At 39.7% G+C, this 22,690-nt stretch overlaps 1 protein-coding gene across 2 annotated transcripts in view; it reads right to left on the bottom strand.

Moving 5' to 3' along the window:
* The window catches only part of EPS8L1 (EPS8 signaling adaptor L1), a 604,003-nt gene that overhangs the window by 532,772 nt on the left and 48,541 nt on the right, over positions 1 to 22,690 (bottom strand). For both annotated transcript variants that reach the window (XM_089660829.1, XM_089660835.1), the window contains exon 2: positions 4,788 to 4,832. In XM_089660829.1, the coding sequence (XP_089516955.1) occupies positions 4,788 to 4,804 (17 nt within the window). In that variant the 5' untranslated portion in view covers positions 4,805 to 4,832. The remainder of the gene's footprint in view (positions 1 to 4,787; positions 4,833 to 22,690) is intronic.

Consider the following 22,690-nt stretch of genomic DNA (forward strand, 5'->3'; position numbering starts at 1 on the left):
ATATTTCACCTCTTAGATTTTTTGATGGGGTGGGGGTTGGCTCAGTGACACCCTCTTGAGGGTCTACAAAGAGCTGCTGCAATTTCTGCTAATGACTCTGATGAACCAAATCGGAGTCACTGGCCAAAATAGGACCACTCTGACTCTGCACTGAAACCAAAATCCAAGAAAACATTAAAAAAGTACCATTTATGCTTAATCCCATTTTTGGTTACTGTTGGTAAAATCTGTTTTGTAATTTCTTTCTGTGTTCTGTAAAAATTTTTCACCATTTTTAATTTTTCTTTCATTAAAATGAGATTTAAAGATATTTTAAGTAGAACTATAGGCAAAACTTTTTTCATTTTGGATAGAGTAAGGGAGGATTATAAACCCTGCATGTGTTTTTATGCCATCTGTGTCCCATTGAGGAGATTTCCTGCCACGTCTTATCCCATAGCCTAAACAGAAAGTCATTGGAAATCCCTGCAAATTAAGGGAATCCCTTAGGGCCTTTCAGGTCACTTTACTGGGGACAACCCAAAATTTGGGATTTTCTCTAACTTTCAGTGATAAAAATTAACAGGACAAATAGAAAGGGAGAATCTCTCTAAAGGGGGCACAGACAGCAATAAAAACCTGACAGGGGTTCTAATCTCTCTCCACTGTATCCAAAAGAAAAAAAACAGTTTTTCCTTTAGTTATACATTAAGCTGGTTCTCTAAATGCTTTGTATGAGAAATGTAAGAATCCTTTCCTCTTTTAAGAACCCTAGCTTATCTTAAATCCTGTTACCTGCCCTGTTGCAAATGTGCGCAGACCGCCATTTTGTTAAGAATCTCCATTTTCTCCCCTCATTCTCCCTTCCCCCTCACTCTGAAGAGGCACAGTGACAGTGTATGTGTGTGTTAAAAAATGCCACAGGAGGGTCATAGGAGCTATAAAGGCCCCCCCCCCCCAGGGAGCTGGGGCCTAGCTGTCCTGTGCCATTTCACAACTCGGAAGAGATAAGGCAAGCTTTCCCAAGAGTTGAAAGAGATTCCGACCTAAAAAACCCAACTCAGCGTAGGTGACAGAATCAGATAACACTTCTCAAAATCCATTTCTCCCCTATGTCTCATATCTTGGAATACCCGTTTGCACCCGTTTGACCTTTTAGTAATAAGTCTTTCTTTCTGAAAGTGTTGAACTGTTTCTATAGCTCTGTATTGCAATTTACGAATCCCTGCCTCTAAAGAGAACGCTGTTTGTTTAACCCTCTGTATAACTGGCCTGTGTTATGGCCGTGTTATGCAGACAATTATTTCAATCATTATAGTGTTTTAGCTGAGATCACCGAGTTTCCTCTTTTTCTGACAAAAAGGAGGTGGTGGCAGTGTGAGGGGTTAATTGCGTAATTAACCTGACCCAGTAACAATTGCTCAGGCTGCCCGTACATCGATCTGTGGTCCATTAGCTGGAAAATCGTTGTGCAGGGTGCAGCTGGGTGTGCCATTGTTACGCATGTGACATCGCGGTTTTAGATTGGCTAGTCCTTCGGTCATGAGTTTGGTGAGAAGGGCTGGGGTCTGACGCCGCGTTCGTCACATATTGGACGCCGCGATTGTGGGATCGTTGCATGTTGGTGGCAGCGATCTTGCGATCGTGACATATTAAGATTTATTACTAAAAGGTCAAACAGGTGCAAAAAAAATATTTACAGAAAAAAAGATGGAGCTAAGATATATATATAAACATACAGAGAATAACAGCACAGCAAAGAGATAACAGAGAGAGGTTAAAGGGTTAAGGTACTTGCCATTAAGCCTTGGATGTAAGCAGATCAAGTTTCTGAGCAGAAGAGGCACGGGTCTCCCCCAGGTGGTATTGATGTTAAAATGGAAGACGTCTTCGACTTCCCACTCTTAGGCCTGACAGCCTATTTTGTAGTCCCCAGCAGGGGGTGGCTCTGAAGTCAAGGACCAATCCCCGCTTAGGGCGTGGAGATATGGGTGGATCCCTCAACTAGAGCAAAAATCTCCCGTAACTCATATTTTGGCCTATAACGTTCCATCTGCACAAGTGACATTCCACCCGCGGGTAGATTATTATGCAGACAAGTCTGAGGATTGTTTAGATATGAATTATGAAAGTGTACACTGAACGGTTCACGAGATCTATTTTTCTGCTTACATGTGTGTCCAAGACAATGCGAGTGATCCATCAAACTGTTTGCCTGCTCATCGTCCATCTGACGATATTTCCGGTTTTTATGTAAGTCTCTCATATTCCAAGTAATGAGGCATAGGGGAGAAATGAATTTTGAGAAATGTTATCTGATTCTGTCACCTATGCTGAGTTGGGTTTTTTAGGTCGGAATCTCTTTCAACTCTTGGGAAAGCTTGCCTTATCTCTTCAGAGGTGTGAAATGGCACAGGCTCTAGGACAGCTAGGCCCCGGCTCCCTGGGGGGGGGCTTTATAGCCTCCTGTGACATTTTTTAACACACACATACACTGTCACTGTGCCTCTTCAGAGTGAGGGGGAAGGGAGAATGAGGGGAGAAAATGGAGATTCCAAACAAAATGTCAGTCTCTGGTGCGCACGTTTGCGACATTCCCTATCTGGTTTGGCAGTGGAGTGTCATAGACATTTGCTAAGGTCATATTGTTGCAGTAGATCAAGGTCAATTGTTAAAGTGATTTTAAAGTAATAACATTTTTTCCTGAATGCATTCTCTGCATCTGAGTCTTCGCTCGATCCAGCGTTGTATCCGTCTGCAACAGCGCTCTCTTCTCTCGCTGCTGTCACTGGACACAGAGGCAGCAGTGGGTGCCTTTTACTCCTGCTGCTGTCAATCAAATCCGGTGAGCACAAAGCTGAGCCACGCTGTGTGTGTCTATGGATGCATGCAGCTCAGCTTGGGAGCGAGCCCACAGGTATGTCCTCATAGCACAGCTTGCTATGGGGGCACACTCAGGGGAGGAGGAGAGCACTGACAAGGGGAACCCAGAAGAGGATTTTAGGGACTAAATAAGCATAAGGTAAGGTAAGGTAAGTATACCATTTTTTTTAATTTTAGGTAAAAAAAATAGGTTATCCTTTAGTACCACTTTAAAGTGAATACTGTGAACGATGGAGGTTTCCGCTAAAACATATGGTGGAATCTATTGTTTGTGTGTCCACTTGCTAACACTGGAATAACTTGCCTATTGAAATGGTTTCAAGCAGAAAAACACAAAAACATATCTATGTGGTATATGCTTATCTGCGTTCATTTAAGCACAGTCAACATTTCTGAGTCCTGTTGAATGGGGAATCTGCTTGGTGCTTTGAATTAACTTTATCATTAAAAAAGTTTGGACTCTTGAATGTTTGTTTGGCACTTCTTGGATTGTGTATACAGTACATCAATGTAATAAGGCATTCTTTCCTCTAATCACCAATGTAAGGGGCATTCTGCCTTCCATTGATCACCAGTAGGGATAAGCTCTGGGTTCAAGTTGATTGTAAGTTTTACCCCAACTCTAGCTGTTCGTAATTCACACTTAAAGTGAACTAACTGAATCGTCTGCAGCCATAGCAACCAATTATCAATTATGCAATTGCTGGCCTTTCAACTAAGGTCTGATGATATAAAAGGGGGAAAAAATGTGCAGGCTTCCTTCCTACGAAAGCCAGGATTCCCATCATCCATTGTCAGTGTGTGTGCGTGTGTAGTTGGAGTAGATAGAGAAAGCTAGTTAATGTTATAGTGTGCTCTATAGTGCCATATACAGAGCTATACAGTTTTTCCTTGTGCTACATATAAATGAATTTATATGAGTGTGGTTAGCTACAAAGTGTATAGTGAACCTAACTCCACCCCCACCCCTCCCATCCCACCGTTCACTGTGCTGTATTGTGCCATGTCACTGTGAAGTACATTGTGGTTGGTTAAGAACTCTACAGATCTTGAACAGCTTCACTCAGTCTGTCGCTGGCTCACATCTGATAATAGCACAATGATGTCACTTGCTCCACCTTTATGTGTTATGTCACATAGGCACATGACTTCTTTAAAGGTTGCACTTTTTTGCTATTAGTACTATTTGTATTGTAGCACAAGAATACTTTTGGTTAAAAAAACAACACACATTCGCTCATTACTAATCACCACTATAAGGCAGCCCTTTCTTTCACCCAGTGTAATAGGGTCCTTCTATTTCTGACTATAATTGTAAAGGTCAGCTCTTCCACTGACCACCAATGTACATGGGAATTTTTCCATTGACCACCAATGTGCGGGGAGGGGGGGTTGCCACAGACTGCTAATGTAAAAGAGGCATTTTCTACTGACTACCAGTGTAAGGTGGTGCTTCACAGTCCACTGAAGTAAGGGGGTGTTTTTTCACTAAACACCAATGTGAGGGTACACTACAATCTTCACTGTGTTATTTTTTGGTCATTGCTATTTGTTTAATTTTAATTTAATTTGATTTTGCCATATAAAGCAGGAGAGTGTTAAATGATTCACCTCAAATATCAAATACTCAAGGTACTCCATATGCTTTATTCTTTTGTTTAGTATAACATAATGATAGGTTAATTGGATCCAGTCTAAATTGGCCCTAGTATGTGTATGTATGAATGTAAGTAGGGACTGATGTGAATGTACAATATATATGTAAAGCGCTGCGTAATTTGACGGCGCTATATAAGTACATGAAATAAATAAATATAATATCTACGATGTACTCATGCAAATTATTTTGTTAGCAACGGTTTGCTGATACCAAACAATTATTTTAGAGTTCATGAAGAAAAAAAAATACAGCTCATGTTACATACCGTGGTGATCCACTCATCTTAACGGTCTTCTTACTGCTCTTCTTCCTGTGGAGCATAAAAAAGTGGTGATTTGTATATTACACACATCATACACATTTGTTGCTGGGTTCCAATACATTCTCTGGAAAAAATCTAGTTTGGAGCTTCAAGAGGTTGCATTCTACACTTGCTTCCATGTTTGTTATTTTGTTTTACTTAGTTATATTTTTAGTCTGGCTGAAAAAAGACAAAGGTCCATGCAGCTCAACCATAAAAATTATAATACGATACGATATACATTATTTGCTCTAAAATACAAAGTAACCCGCTCTAGAAAATAACAAGATCAGTGCAATAGCAAATATAAGTGCAATGACAAATTTTTTTAAAAAATTATCTAAAATAATTGTGAGTGCAGCACTCTCTGATACTCACAGATCAAATATCCAATATAATCCACATAAATCATAAATTCATAAAAAGTGCATAAAATATGTTATCAGAGTCAATTTTTATTTGACTCTTATTTGATAATAATATGATTTATGCACTTTTCATGAATATATGATTTATGTGATAGCTCAACACTTTTTTTGGAAACTATTATATATTATTATTATGACAATTAAGAGTGTGAACAAACCAAATGAAGAGTGGATGGGATTTTGAACGATGCCAAAAACTTAAGAAAAAACTCAAAAACACATATAAAACCAGAATTTTATTACAAAATCATATTAAAATATTTTGGCATTCAACTCTTACAAAACCAGTAGTCATATCCAAAGCAAACTATGATTAGCTTAACAACCCCAAAGGCACCTCCCCCTCATACGTCAATCAATGTAAATAACGTGCAGCATTAAAATAAAGCTGAACAGACATGTAACCTTGAAGGCGATGCTGATGTCCTGATGAGTTTCACAATCTTAGCTTCTTCAGGGGTTCATGGGGTGCAACTGAATATGGATGAATCAAATCAAAAAGAGATCCCCAAAGGATTATAGCTTGATCTGGTAGAGACCCCACAATGTACAGCTGCAGAGGTAGAAGCCAAAACATGGAAGAAATGTGGAAACGACCCCCAGCAATCTGGCCAAGGACCAAGAGGACAGTGCATGAGCAAGAGAAAATGCATATTAATCTCGGGTAAGTATAAACCTGAATATGGAGAGGCATCTAAGAGAATGGAACACTTACAAGCACACAATAGCTCCTCAGACAAGTCTAACACCTTTAAACACACTGTGGGGATTAAAGCTCTTCAGATAACAGCGAAGAAGTAACAGCCGTGCACTTTAGTATTTTCTATTTGATTCAGCCATATTCAGTTTCACCCTGTGATCCCTGAAGAAGATTACAAAAAGTGTCAGGGCATCAGCGCCTCCTTCATAGTTACATGTCTGTTCAGCTTTATTTTGATGCTGCATGTTGTTGTCATTTACATTGATTGATGTATGGGGGAGGTGCCTTGGGGGTTGCTAAACTGATCATGGTTTGCTTTGGATGCGAATAATGTTTTTTAGGGGTTGAACCCCAAAATATTTTACTATGACTTTATAATAAAAATCTGGTTTTATATATGTGTTTTTGAGGTTTTTTTCTGAGGGTGAAGGATTCAACACTGTTCAAAATCTCATCCACTCTTCCTTTTGTTTGTTCTTATTAATATTCAGGGATGTGGTGCTGAGTCCTTCAATTGAGCCCATTATCTATGTCTATTCATAATAATTAGGATTGTATTTATTGTCATTGTGGACTAGAGATTTGTTCACTTACTGTTTCCTTGACAATTGTTTTTACCAGGACAAGGAATTAAAAAAAACAACTTTGATAGGGTCACAGACAATCTCCCAAAAATCTAGTGGAGTCTAAATGTTCTCTACTTTATCCAAAACTAAAACCAAAATAATGTTGGCCTGAAAGTTAGGTATCCACTTACTGTATATTTTGGCTAAAGGCACACTTAAAGCATCCACATCAGATCAATAGGTACCTCTAAAGCTGGCAATGGATGGACTGAAATTCAGCTGGTTCAGTAGGGACAAGCAGACGTTCTATCCATCTATGGCAGTTTTTGTTCAAGAACAGTCAATATACTGATTCGACAGCTCATGAATGGGCCTGCTGGAAAATTTTGGTTTGATCAGCACTGCAGCCAATAGTGCTTCAGCTTACTCCTCCTCCTGTCACAGTTCAGTGCACAGCAGGGAAGTTTTCCCCATCAACCTTGAATTTGAGAATGGGGGTATTGTTTTTTTTTTTGTTCAACCCACTGGCTGAGTGAAAAAAAAACTGAGCCATGTATGGCCAGCTAAAGACTCTTGTTGGTGGCAACAGCCGACATAAAGTGTGCCAATCTTTTTAACTTTAGATTGTTCTATATGTATTGACCCATACAAAAGGTTGATTGACAGTTTAGCCTTCATGAACCAAAACAATGATAACTTCTTTTGTCTGGTGGTAACTGAGCCCACACCACCACCTATTTTACTGGTATAATTAACTGCATATCTCTGTACATATTTTTTATATTTAATTATACCATTATAAATTGTACTTCATCTCGCTTTAGCAATAACATGACAATAACACTATGTTATGCACAACTATGAAAAAATAACTGAAATGCAATTATATCAGGGTGGATACAACTATGTTATATTTAGGAGACAGACAGGTTCTTGTTTATGCCAGAATAAATAAATCAAATTAAGGGCTGGACACCATAGATGAAATTCATTCAATTGAATTTAATTTCTTAAAAGAGCATGAATAACATGTTAAAAGGGAGACCCTGCAGTTGCTGTCCACAAGTCACTATGCCCTTTTGAGTACAAGATTGAGTTATTGAATTTAGTTGCAGAGCAAATAATGGCTAGCATCCCATAGACCAGACAGTATCACTGTTGGCTGCTTACCCATTTTCACTTTGCCTTTTTACATGTGTCTATAAAGAACTTGTCTATAATTTGGCAACCATTTTTTCTTGGACTACTTTCACACTACTCTGTTGTAAAAATGCAGTAAAAACGCATATGCTTTTTTGCTACATTTCAGGTGCATTTTGCACCTGTGAAAAAGAGAGCATATGACTTAAACGCACCAAAAACTCAACTGCGTGCATTTTGTGTGTGTATTTTATGCATTTTCTGTTCATTTCAATGGGGAGGTGCGTTTTTTTTCTGCACCATACATACACTAAAAATTCAGCTTGCAGATCTTTGAAAAATGCAACGGACCCGCAACTGACCAGTGTGAAGAGTTCTATAGGATTGAAATTGTTTCCGCAAAAACAGAAAAGAAAAACTGATCATGTGAAAGTAGCCTTAGATATTTGCAAAGCAGTACTAAACAGACAGCGTGTGGACAGAAAATGACATACAGAGCTGGCCATATACAATTGATCAGGACGCAATCTCATATCTTTGGCAATCTGCAGACAAAGATGACCAGAACATCCCAAGGCAAATAGTAGTTCACTATGTCAGAAAGAGCTATGCCCCCCCCCCCCCAAGATGAGCCAGCATGGTAGGAGACTGCACCCTCTTCCCTCCCCAATTTATAGCATAAACATTAATGCTTAGGTCACCAAATGGTTCATGTTTATGTCTGGGGCTAGACATGAAAAAAACCCTAGTCCATCAAGTATGTAGATACTAAATTGTGTGTACATACTTGTCAACCTGATATCTGATCCATTTATATGTAACAAAAGTGCTAACCAGCAACTTCCCCCTTCCCTAAACACACACAAAGACACTTCTGTATCCTGTGTAGGAGTGTTACTTGATATCAATTGTCTTTCCTACAGTAGAGTGGCCTGTCATATTTAGTGTGGCTTTGTATGTTTATTTCGGAGGTTATTAGTTTTGATTATTTGTACCACAAATATTAACCAGATAGATCAGAAAAGCTTGTAAATGGTTGACAGAAATGGTTGAGTGAGATCTACCTATGGAATAAAAAAAGGTCACCAATTATACACCTCAATTGGTCGCTTAAAAGTAGTTGTAAACCCTCACATATGCCCAGTAAAGTGACTGGCCTCAGGTGATACACAGAGATTAAAGGAATTCTCCTACATAAGTTGTACCTGTCTTTCCTCAACATCCATTCAAAGTGCAGAATTTACACAGGATCATTCAGAAAAGCAAGGGGCTGAGAACTGAAGTTACATCAGTGAGAAGTGCTCTGAGAGCTGATTAGAGAGAAGAGACAAACCCCCTTCATATAGCACACAGGAACAGAGCTGAGGCCATCAATCATAGGCTGTGATTGCATGACACAATATGGTGGAATATCTCCAAACAGGTAGGTGACTGTCCCATCCAAGAATCAGCAGGGTGTGTCCAGAGTCAGCATGGAGCAAACCACTGACCAATGAAAAAGAGTGGTGGTGATGTGTCAGGATAGGGCAACATCACCATCTGCAACATGTGTCAGACTGTGTGTTTGGCAACTAAGCCAAACGTTGGAGAGATCCCAGAGGGCTTGGGGATGGTCTACTGCAGATGCTGGCAAGTGTGAATGGTTAGCACATGCAAGCCTTAAGATACGCAGGAGCAAGGGTGGCCCCGCCACATTTTACATATCTGTACATCAAAGATGTGATTCTTGATGCCGGGATTCCAGTAATGCCAAGGTATGGACTGTATGTGTGCCGTACTAGGATGACTGAGACCTTGGTTCTAGTGTGTTCTGAATGCTATGCCTAACTTCTGCGTTGGCACCTTGGGCCTGCTGAGAGAAAAGCAGAGCCTTCCAATTTGAGGTATTCAAAGCTGGAAAAGCACTATGTGAGAAGTGGGTGCTATGGCAGGTGGGCACCTCATGGGAGATCATTAAAGGTGCTAAGGATGCTGAACAGCAGTCAGAGGAGGTGCTCAGAAACTGGTGACACAGGTGATAGAGGTCTCACAATAGAGCTCCCCCTAATATAGAAGCGATCAAGTGAAACCTGAAGTCCTGATCTGCATACTTGCTCTGAGTCAGTGACCTCTGAATCAGTAAGACAGCCAGGGAACTAGAATTTTCATCATGAGATATTAGCAATTACATAGTTAATCTGCCTGAAAAAAGACAAAAGTCCATCCAGTTCAACCATTAAAAAAAAAAAGTTATAATCCTATACCCAAAGCTGAACCAGAGGAAGGCAAAAAAAACCCAGCAAAGCATAATCCATTTTGCTCCTGCAGGGAAAAAAAATTCATTCCTGATTTCCCTCAATAGGAGACTAAAGATTATTTTTATGAAAGTTTTAATTTAAGGAGACGTTGTTGCCTTGCCTTTCTGCCCCCCTTATACTAACCAGTGCTTCCCCACCACTTTTTATTCAACCTCTATTTGGCACATTCAGGTATGGGGAAGTATGTAGGAAGACTCTGTGTTTACGCATATCTTGCTGTTCCTGACAATATCACTCAGGTGGGTGACAGCGCAGAGAGAGAGATAGCGATTTGCAGATCACCCACTCACTACCTGGTAGCTGCCAAAAGTAAACACAGCAATCACATGATCATAGTTTACCTCTGCTGGTAGGGGAACCATACAGATGATGACTTGTTTTCTGCACTGGGCTCTGGGCTCCTAGCAGCCACCTTGGGGGCCTGTGTCTGCTTAGATACAGAGCTCTCCTTAGATTTGAGCAGCCATCTTGGATTCAGGGAGACTAGGAAAGGAGGGGGACTAGGCGAGAAAAGGTTCCTGTGAAGCATGAGGCAGTCTAAAGCACCCCCAAACACTTCTTTGATTGATGGGAAGAACTTTGTTGTCCAGCCTGCCACCAGGAATTTGGCCCAACCTTGTGTCCTTCTTCATGAGTACAGAATCTCATCTGAAAGGCCACTGCAGAAGCTTTAAGGGTACCTGGTTAAAGGAGCAATCACTAAACATAGTTCCGCCTGTAAGTTTTTCATGTCTGCACCGCCTTTTTACAGAATTCTGAAAGTTCCTTACTGTCCACATTCCTACTTTGAAACAACAACTACATTGTTGTACTTTTATAATTCATTGCATGATCAAGAAATTTCTTATAGATGATGCCTTGCCTGGTCTCTTTAAAATTTACCACCACAAAGTTGCCTTGCCCACATTTTTGAATAGTTGGTAAGGTTACAGGATCATTATCCTCAGTGCGAGGCTTGAGAGATGGTCAGTGCCTTTTAGAGCGGCAAAGTCCATTGGCACAAAAATTCCCCTGACTGATTGGGCAAAATGGCTGGAAAGTTCAGTACAATTACTGCAGATTCCCATGGCACACCTGCCTGACTTAAGCTGACCATAGGTGAAGTGAAATTCGGCTGCTTCAGCAAGGACTGACTGAATTTCAAACCATCTATAGCCATTCTTGCTAGAGAGAAGTCGATATAATGATCTCTCGAACTGGAATGTTGGGACTATACACACACACACACAATCTACGGCAACCTTAAGCCACCCATTCTTTTTAAGGTTTCTTGTCTAGTGACAAGTCATGAAAGATGTGTGAAAAAAACTGACGCTGGAATCATTCCTGGGATGCAAGCAGGTGGCTCCATGCTAAGTGCATGGACCCTGCATGCACCTTCTCAGAGCCACTGAATATTGATATAAAACGCAAGACCTGACTCAGACCAATATGAATTCTTGCATCATGCAAATAACAAGAAATCGGAACAGTGGAACAGTGATCATTTCAAACACAGGGGAACAGCCAGGAATTTCCCTGGGTTTGGCAGATTTGAACATGCCATTTAAGCACACACCCCAAGCACACTTAAAACAATGACCTAGAAGCCAAATGGATATCAAACCTATCAGGTGGAAGAGCAGTCCCTCATTGAGCAACCAGCATAGGATATTGTGTCCAAGAAACCTCTGCTTCAACTGTGGGCTTAATACCACTTTAATAAGTCCACTTTTTAACATATATCTTGGGAATTACATCCCAAAAAACATTACCAAGTATGGCCATAACATATGCGTGACACTTTTTCACAGCCTAGCCCCACAGAGGGGTGAAAAATCCAAGGAGCACCCTCAGATGTTCCAGGGGCATTAATTATGTATCTAACTTCCTGACTATAAATCACATTTTTGGAGACCTTGGTGCACAGGACAATGGAAACACCCAGAAAATTACCACATTTTGAAAAGCAAACACCCCAAGGTATTTTTTAAGAGGCATGGGTAGCTTTTTAGGACTTTGTTTTTGCCACAGGTTTTGGAAACTTCGGAATGAAAATTATGTATTTATTTTTACACAAGGGGTCATTTTAATATTTCTTATACAGCATAGGCATACTTAGAATTATACCCCAAAACACATTCTACTACTCTTCCTGGGTATGGTGATACCACATGTAAGACATTTTTAGTTTTTGGACTTATTATGTAGCAGACCTTTTATCTTGTTGAACTTGAAAGTTCTTTCAGATGAAGCTGTAAAAAAAAAAAAGGGCCCATTTGAACAAGAATGTAGTGCAGGAGAGCTGCAGTCCCGCGTTGCTTCCCACACCACATTCTGATCGCAATGCTCTCGCGATCTGCTGCAGGTGTCAGTTCAAAGTTAATGACACCTCAAACGCATGTTGCAAATGCATTGCATTTGCCCGCACCAGATTGCATGGTACAAAAGTACCTTGCAATGCAGTTGCCATGCTTTTCAAAAAGTAATGCATGTACTACTTTTGGTGAGGTGCCATTTCAGCCCATTCACAATGAAGAGGGCTGAAGTCGCACTGCACAGAACTGCTTGCGATTTGCACAGGAACGATGTGCAGTTCCTGTGTGATTCACATGCATTTCCTAGTGTGAGCAAGCTCTAAATACAGAAACAAAGAAACAATGTTTCATTTTTGTATCTTTCTGTTTATTCATCTTCAGATCAAAGTGTTGAACTTCGATCTGCAGATGAAGTCAGTTTAAGCAACCTGACAAGTAAAACGTTTATAGTTCTTTATTTATTTAAATATTCCTCTGTTTAACCCCTTATTAACCCTTAGTTTACTCCAGTCAGCCCTAATTAACTTCGTATTCTCCTTTTCATTTAATTATTATTTTACTGCTGATTTTTTGTTGTTGTTCTTCATTTCTATTTTAATAACTTTTAATATTTAAACTTTTTTTTGTGTTTTGTTTGTTCATATTTTTACACTGTTAAGGTATATTTACATATTTTGAGATTTGAAAAAGTGCAAAACTGAAAATAAAAAAAAACACTTTACCTAATTTTTAAATAACTTTGCAATGCCAGAATCATAATGTTAGTGTAATTTTAAACAGAACAAATTACAGAATACAATGTGCAGTAGCACTATTTTTAAACCAACACTGCTCAAAAAAAGAAAAAAAGAGCGTTTTTTTTTCAGGTTTTGTTAAGCTTGATTGTTTAAGGATTGTGAAAAAAAATAATTGTTGAAAGACAATATTCACGAAAAGAAAGCCTTGTTTGTCCTTAAACAATATATTTATTATGTTTTTATCGTAAAGGATAAGTTCATGTTTTTTACAAAAAATAATAAATGCACATTTTTTGCAGGTAAAAAATAGTGCATTTATTATTTTTTGGTTTCTGGAGTCTCTAAAGCATCCCATACGGGCAAGCAGATACTTAATGACAGGAAGACTCAATGAAGTATCATGGCACTGTGGTGTTCATTGAGAACCACAAGCTGACAGCTGCTAAGGCTGTTGGAACTTGTAGTGTTCTCATTCACAGAATACTGTGACTGAATGACATAGCGGGCGGAGAAGATCCCTTATAGCTGTAACAATGGGTATAGGGAGGGTGGGGTCGTTCCGTTTGTAACATGTTACACCCTGAATATGGTTATAACATGTTACAAAAGATGAACTTATCCTTCAAGTAATCACAAAGTTAATAAACTACCAAAATTAACATTAAATTAAATTAAAATTAAGTTAATAAATCTACCCAAGTAAATGGGTCCATAACAGAAATGTAAAAATTGCTCTAGTCCATAGGGGGTGAACAGGTGTAAGAGGCGAAGTGGTTAAAGACCAAGCCTTTCCTGGCACTTACATGTAACAATCAGGTTTTTTGGGTTTTTTTTGCCAGAAAATGTCTTAGAACCCCCCCAAATTGTTTTTTGAAAGTAGAGGCCCTAGAGAATAAATTGGTTGGTTTTTATGTCACGGTATTTGCGCAGTGGTCTTTCAAATGCAATTTTTTTTTGGAAAAAAATAAAAACTTTTTTGAATTTTAATGCACAAAAACACAATACATAGGCCAATTTTTTTGTAATATATAAAATTGATACCAAACACATCACACTTTAAAATCGCACGCACCCATGCCCTGGCAACAAACAATGAACATCTTACTATCCATAGGCGACACTTTAAAAGCCTTTATTTTAGATTTACAGAGGAGGTCTGGTGCTAGAATTTACAGAGGAGGACTGGTGCATGATCTGACGTTTGTGGTGATGCCTCACATGTGTGGGACGATTGCTGTTTATGTGCACGCGGGACCGACGTGTGCATTTGCCTTTGTGCGCAAGTGCGGGGGGTACTTTAATCCTCCTCTGCCCTTAAAAGGTTGGTGTGATTGAATGCTTTTATTTTTTTTTTTAAATGGAAAGATCCTGTTAAAGCCACGAAAGGCAGCTGCTCATAACAGGATTGAGTAGCTAGTTAACAGTTCAGATTGCTATAAAAAGAGAGCAGACCACCGGCTCTAAAAACCGGGATGATTCCTGCAACTGCAAAAATGGATCCATGACTTAAATGCCTATGTAGCTTTATTCTTTTTCTAAAACTAAGTTGTAAGTGAGAGGATATGCCTCTCTCTAGAAGACCATCATGAATTTAAACGGTTATCTAATCTAGACTTTTCAGTGCTTGGATGTGAGCAATGTAGATGTTAGATTATAGTGCTTATTAGCCTGGGTACAAAGACTAAGTAAAAATAAAAACTAAGTAAAAAAAACAGCATGTTATAAAGATTTGCTTGGTTATACATTCTTTGTACAGATCATGGTGCTTTTTGTTCTGGTCTATAAATACATTTGTATGTCTCCTTCCTCCTCTAGGTGATGCTGGAGCATGCTGCAGATGTCTTGCCAGGATACCCATGGCTGCAATGTTCCTCTTCAGGTGCACGCATGGGATTACTTCATCAGGTATGCTGCGTGATGACATTTTTTTAAATGGGGGAGGGGGGCCTTTAAAGATTGCAGTGAGGTGCTGTGAAAATAAAGGCAGCGCTTAACCAGACCGGTCCCTTATCCAGGCATTGAGCTTGGGTGACCAGGAAAGGAGAAGCAGCAAGTGTGAATCTTCCCCACTCTGAACCATGCCTACCAGGTCAAATGCCTGCAGAAGAGTAACTCAAGAAGGATTTTTAGATCCTGAATTGAAGAAATGAACATGTTATTCCCAGTAGGAGGACATGAGCGCAGACCAGTCATCTGGTATAGATAAGGAGTGGGTAAATTTACTGGGTCACTATAAAAAGCCCAAAAACTTTTAGTTAGTATATGCAGGGTCTTTGACTAGGTTGCTTTGTCAACAGCACCCTAATCTACCAGCCATTTTTAAATTAATATTAGAGTGTATTTATTTCACTGAAAGAAAAGCCCTCAAAATATTGCAAGGAGTACTGTCACGTTAGAGGGCTTTATACAGACTTTTAAGGGCTAGCACGTTCCTAAAAGTTTTTAGAGTTCTGGCCCATATTTTCTTGTCACTCTTCTGGCAGCAAGGTCAACCCCAGCCCCTCCTCCCATCTAGTTTGGTATGCCACCAGGCTGGATGAGCTGGAAAAGATGCTAGAGATAAAAGACCCAGGGAATGTGGGTTATCATGGCAGTGCAGTTTGAAGAATGTAGTGATGCATTAACCTGCAGCGGGATGTTAATACAGTGTTGTATTTGAAAGTAGTGGAAATGTTCACGATAAGAATCCCACAGATGCTGAAAAGATATAGCACTGGTGAGCGACTCACCCAGCAAAATATATTTGAGAGGGATTTTCAAGTCCGAAAGGGAAGAGAGGACAATGTGTTTTCTCAGTAGGGGTACGTGGGAGAAGAGCTGTCACTCAGAATATTTAATACTGTCCCTCAATGAAAAGATGTGGTTAACGATAGGATTAAAAACCAAAGCAAGGTGCTACAACTTGATCATGCAGTTCTCAGGCTAAAGCTCATTTCACCATGCCAGACCAGCAGTCTCCACTTGCTTATATGTAATGTTCAAGATATCAAATATCGGCAACAAGATAAAAAGTAAAAATTCTTCTTTATTATATGCAAAGAGTAAAATATTCCATAGAGCAATGCTTGAGGTGATTGTAGCCGTATTAGTGCATTTGCAAGTGTTTCCATAGAGCAATAAATGCTAACATATGTGGGTCCACCACAGGATTCACTGCCTGGTTGCCAACATCCTGAAGGTATAGAACAAAAAGTTTTTTCCCTTTAAATGTGTTGGGACTTTTCAGGCAACATACACAGATCTATATAAACAAACTGATTGTATTGCAAAGAGTTAAAAACATTAAAAACCAAGTCAGAGACCAGAGTGAATTCGTTAAACCATATACTTTTCTCATCAGAGAGAGATATATATTAAATTACATAAATTGGTGCCGATCAGTGAGAGTTCATATACCGGGAGAAAAAGCATGGAACTCTTAAATATAAGTTATACACCACAAATCAGGAATAAATCAAAGAAAGACCATAACGTAAAACTCTCTGTGAATCGTCCTTGTATTACTCCAACCAGACAACACAGATCCCAGAAAGGGAGAAAGGGGGGGGCACATAGCCTGCATTAAGTACGAGGGGACACCTATCTAATGTCATGAGGGCTTAAACATGACAGTGCATGGATGTGCAACAAAGACTAAGAACAAACAATAAAATTATAGCACAAGCCCCCCCCCCCCCCCCAAAAAAAGAAAATAAAGATAGTGGTAATATCCGTTGGCACCCAGGCTATGATAGAGCAGATAGATACATATTCTGCAACTCTAGACAGATGAGTGAGGGATTGATGGGCCCTTATTATGTCTAAGCAATTTAAATAATGTTAGTTGTCTGTTACTTAGTCTTTGTTGCACATCTATGCACTGTATACTACAAAATACTACCACAAATGCGGGCCATTGTTTGCAAACAAGATTTGTTAATTTGCACACACAAAAAAGTATTTTTCCTAACAAATTCATTCAAGACCACGTTGCAAAAATGAATTAACCCCAATGAAAGTTTTTGAAGCAAAGCTAAGTTTTAGACAACAAAATCCTAATTACCAAAAGTCAACTGCAGGTGAGCCTAGGTATTCATTAAACAGGTGTCCAACAGACAGTTGATTATAAAAGAGCGTTATTTAACAAAGAAAACTCCTTCCCATTTCATGCTGACAGCAATGGCACAACATGGAAGAGAAATGTCACAAGACCTGAGAAAGAAAATAATTTCTTTACACAAGAAAGGTGAAGGCTACAAGAAGATCAGTAAAGCTTTACTTACACTGTTCAACAGGTAAAAAGTTTTGGGCATAAAATTAGCTAATCTTACATAATTTTGGGGTGCTGAAAACGAAAATGACCCTAAAAAATGTTGATTGGCTCTAGTTTCCATGATATATTCACCCATCTAATGACGTAAGCCATTCAAAATTATGATGCAACTTCAGCTGCATATTGCGCAATTGATACTGGTGACCAATAGAATATTGCATGTATACTGAGATGATGCAATATTAGCCTTTAATTGCATCACTTCACTGCATAAAAGCTGCAGTATCTGTAGCTGATTGTAGTTCGACAGCTTCTTTACATTTCGTTTTATGCTTATATAGGCTACTCAGTAATGCCTCGAACTTGTGTGAATAAAGCAGATAATTTCTGCTATATCTGCGGTGAAATAACTTTTATCTCACAAAAAAGGAGGATAACAGGAATGATTAAGAAAGCCTACAACTTGTATTTTGGCTGCAAGATAGGAGACCAGGACAAGAGCTGGGCACCACATATATGCTGCAATTCTTGTGGGACGGCACTGGAGCAATGGTTGAATGGAAAAAAGGCATCTATGCCTTTTGCTGTGCCAATGATTTGGAGAGAGCCAACAGATCATGTTAGTAATTGTTACTTTTGTATGGTGCCTCCAATTGTAAAAGGGCTAAATAAGAAGAAAAAGTTATCTGCGCACTATCCAAATATTCCATCGGCAATACGTCCAGTTCCTCATGGAGAGGGGCTACCAATTCCTAAAGCACCAGAATCCTTCGTGGTTGAGTCAAGTGAGGAAGAACCTGAAGCGTGTAGTCACGTGCAGTTGTAAGAGATAGCCCTTTCCTCGAATACAAGAGAAAAGCCAAGAGAAGCAAAACCGACACAAACTGAAGACAAAACTAGTGAGAATCCTAAGTATTAAAATGATTCAACTTAGCTTATGGCTATAATTTTTCTTGGTAATCCTATGCAATATATTATGCCATTTAGGCTTTGTTATATAGTCAATATCACTTGCTTTATATTTGTGGAAAGACATCTATCTATATAATTATTGTGCATTATGTAGTCATTACGCCTATAGTAGAAAACTTTCCGTTTACAGAAAAACTAGAGCCAATTAACAAATTTCATTGTTATATTTGAACTCAGAATGTGAAATTCATTAAGAAATGGATCCTTTTGTTTCCAAAACTGGCAAAAAATAAAAATTTGTTGAACAGTGTTATTAGTCAGAATACTGTAGCAAAAGTGATACAAAAATGTAACAAGGATGGAACCACAACAATCTCACAAAGACGTCCAGGCCATCCACAGAAGTTAACACCTCAACATGAGAGTCTTCTGATGAGAAGGGTTGAAGAAAATCGCCATGCAAGTTCAGTGCAGTTAGCTAAATAAGTAGAGAGCCAAACTGGGGTGATTGTTTCTTCTGGCACAATACGGTGTACACTGCAGAGGAATGGCATGCATCATTGTGGTCCAAGGAGGAAGCCTCTCCTAAAGCCCATGCACAAAAAAGCCCACCTAGAATTTGCCAGGGCCCATGCTGAAAAAGAAGACTACTGGGACTCTGTACTCTGAAGTGATGAGACCAAGATAATTTTTTTTGGAATTGATGGCTTCTACACTGTATGGCATTGCAAAGGTGAGGAGCATGGCGTTGCAAAGGTGAGGAGGTGAACTGTATGGAGTACAAAGGAAAGTGCATTATGCCTACAGGGAAACATGGTGGTGGCAGTGTACTTCTGTGGGGCTGCATGAGTGCAGCTGGTGTCCGGGAGCTGCATTTCATTGATGGTATCATGAATTCACAGATGTACTGCTCTATACTGAAAGATAAGATGCTACCATCACTCCGTGCCCTTGGTTGTTGTGCATTTTTGCAACATGACAATGATCCAAAACACACATCTAAGGCCACTGTTGCATTTCTGAAGAAGAACAGGGTGAAAGTGATTCAGTGGCCAAATATGTCTCCTGATCTGAACCCAATCGAACACCTATGGGGAATTCTGAAGAGACAAGTTGAGCATCACTCTCCATCTAGCATCCAGGCTCTAAAAGAGGTCGTTCTTGAATGGAAAAAGATAGATATTGCAATATGTCATCAACCTGTTCATTCCATGCCTAGAAGACTTGGTGCTGTCCTTGCAAATCATGGATGTCATACAAAATACTAGATATAGTAATTCTTGTTGTGGGGTGTATTCATTTTTGCATCAACTAATTTGAGTAAAACTGAAGATTTTGTAATCCAAGTTATAGTATTAACCTTACTTTTATGTAATGAGCTAAACAAATGTTCAATAAAACTCAATTTTGTCAAGTACAGGCAAGTACCATTCTCCTGGCAACTGCCAAACCTAGACATGTCCATCAGATTGCCAGAGAAGTGTGATTCGTCACTCCAGAGAACATGTCTCCACTGCTCTAGAGTCTAGTAGCGGTGTGTTTTACACCACTGCATTCGACGCTTTGCTTTGCACTTGGTGATGTAAGGCTTGGATGCAGCTGCTCGGCCACGGAAACCCTTTTCCCGGAAACTCTCTATGCACTGTTGTTGTGCCAATCTGAAGGCCATACGAAGTTTGGAGGTCTTTAGCTATTGACTCTGCAGACAGCTAGCGACTTCTGTGCACTGTATACTCTATATACAGTATCACTAACCGCAAAAGGTTCAAAACCAATTTTGCAGATGGAAATATAACTGCCCCCCTAGACAGAAGTTCAGTCACTATCAAATCAGTACAATATCAATACTCAAAATCCATATAAGACATTCAGTCTTCTTATGCTCTAACCAGATTCCTCTGATAATCAAGCATTGTATACAAATAAATCCTCCTCTCCTCCAGTCTTCTTCTATCTACTCTTCTGCTTGTGCTCCCAAATAAAGGAAAACAAATATAGTGCAGTATGTACTCAATGTATAAAATGTGCTCCATCTCTCAGAACATAGTGTATTCTGAATATTGTGCTCTTCACCAATAATAATTCATACTCTTATCCTCCTCCATAAATTTCATGCGAAACATCAATGTAAGTGATTACTCCATTACTACACCATGTGGCAGTGATTATCAACCTTAGATATCACACCACTAATAGTGCTCTACTATTCCCATTCATCTCATGCACTTTACCCTCTCTGTATTGCATATATCTCTTCTTAATCATTTCCATGCCTCTGTGAAATTCTCCACTCTAACTTGTAACTTCCGTGTTCACATTATGTGTATTAAAAAATAAATATCCATAGTGCAGCACTACAATAAAAATGCTCCTTTATTGAAGAGTAAATGCTTACATCATAGTTACATGTTCCCTGATGTGGCCACCCATCTAGTAAAAAGATTCTATCTGCACTTTCCATTAATACCAGGAACTCGATAGTTAGGGAGACCCCATAAAAGGGGAATGTTGTCACACTCATCTCGTCTCAAAACTAGGGCCCGGCCTTCTTATTTGCATGCAGATGTCAGTATTTCCAGTTTCCACTGGCTCCTCAGCCAATAAACTCTCATGCACCTCTTTAAAGTGCTTTGTAATGCATTGCTTGGCAGTCGAGCAACGCCTTGCTATTCCGAAGCCAAGCGCCCCCTATGCCTCAACCATCTACCTGTGTCCACTGTGCTCCAGGAAGCTCGTTTGCGTCTGAGATTCATGAGACTCCTGTGTCACAGTGACACTGAAGCTTCCTGTACCTTTGTGATTAGTAAGACCCCTGTGCCTACAGAGAAACTGTGACCCCTGTGTACTCCTGTGACCCCCATTGTTTACAACGACCCCAACTCTTTAGTGTCTACAGCAACTATTGTGTCACTCAGCGAACCCAGAATATCCTAATTATCCTGTGCCACCATGTGACTCCAAAGTATCCTAGGCATCCTTGTGGGTGGGACCAAGTGGTTGGTACCCCATTGGGAAGAATGGCACACAATGGTGGGTTGTAAATGTATTAGTTGGTTAATGGAAGGCAACATAACAACTGGAACAAACCTCTGCACAAACTAGCCTGCGATATGATGTTGATGATATCAGTGCCTACTATCAGCTCAAGAGAGTTCTAGACAGTATTAAAACAGCAGCACCAGTACCCAGGCAACCCAAGTGTGCAAGATTATACAAGACTGACAAATGTGGCAAGTTTCCAGCAGCAAGGATGTCACTTCTACAAATCGTACATTACCAGAGCAGCTTCTGAGAAGGGGGTGGATGACAGACAAGCCACCTTTTCCTACGGCCAAGTATGCTATGCCTATACAGCAGGGACCCTGTCCCTACTCTATCCACAACAGAACTGTGCACCAACCACAGCAAGGCATTGTTATTTATAGGCATTGCTCACACCAAAGATGGCTGCAGAGGTAATCCAGTGTTGCAGTGTCCAATAGGATTACTGCTTTCTTGGTGACATATACGGAAGCTGCAGAGGAACAATGCTCCTCTCCTCCTCCATCCCCTCTGTACAGCAGTTCACAACACCATGCCACCTAAAGGGGAAAAAGTAAACTGCACCTGCCTATATCCTATGTCACCCAGTGACCCCTGTTATTCCACTCAGCTTCAGGTACACTGTGTTTCTTGGACTGCATTTATGGGCGACATCTGCTTACTAAATATTTCAAGAGGCATTAAAAAAAAGACTCTGAAGGCAGTTATGTATATATTTGAAGATTAATACTTGGTGGTTTGAAGTGCTTTAAATTCCAGGCTGATGTTGCAGCTATTTTAGCATCAGGTGTGAGCAAATACCATGAGTTCAATTATGACGCAAAGTGGGAGGGGTTGGCTGACAGATACAAACACAGCTTGTTGAATAGGCAACATTCCTCTAAAGGGAAGCATTTCTATTAGAGGGACTGAACACTGAATAAGAACAGAGTTGGACTATTGTGGGAGGGTTACTAGTATGTACTGTACAAAGTATAGTCATCTGTACTCATTCCCATGGTACTAGTCAGACTATAATGATGCCGATAAACAACTGCAATAAGCAAGATCCCAGATAGCCTGGGATATGTTATGTACCGTATAGATCTTGGCACAAAAAAATACAGCTTGAATTCTACTAGGAAATTAATCAGTGTTACATGAACCATAAAACAGCCTAACTGTCCTGAAAACTGCTTAATGTGATACCTGTTCATGAGCATCTAGAAAGATATAGTAAACTTTTTTTAGTAATTTTTTTTAGTAAAATTTTTATCGTTTTTTTTCACACAAATAGAGCTTTCTTTTGGTTGTATTTAATCACCACTGGGTGTTTTATTTTTTTCATTATAAACAAAAAAAAAGAAGGTTGCACTGATATGCAGCACTGATGGGCACTGATGAGGGCGGCACTGGTGGGCATTGATGAGGAGGCACTGATGATGCTGCACTGATATGCAGCAATGATGGGCACTGATAGGTGGCACTGATGGGAACTAATAGGCACTGATGGGCAA

Source organism: Staurois parvus, unplaced genomic scaffold, assembly GCF_062004578.1.
Source record: "Staurois parvus isolate SC_StPar_1 unplaced genomic scaffold, SC_StPar_1.0 ptg000032l, whole genome shotgun sequence".
Taxonomy (NCBI): domain Eukaryota; kingdom Metazoa; phylum Chordata; class Amphibia; order Anura; family Ranidae; genus Staurois; species Staurois parvus.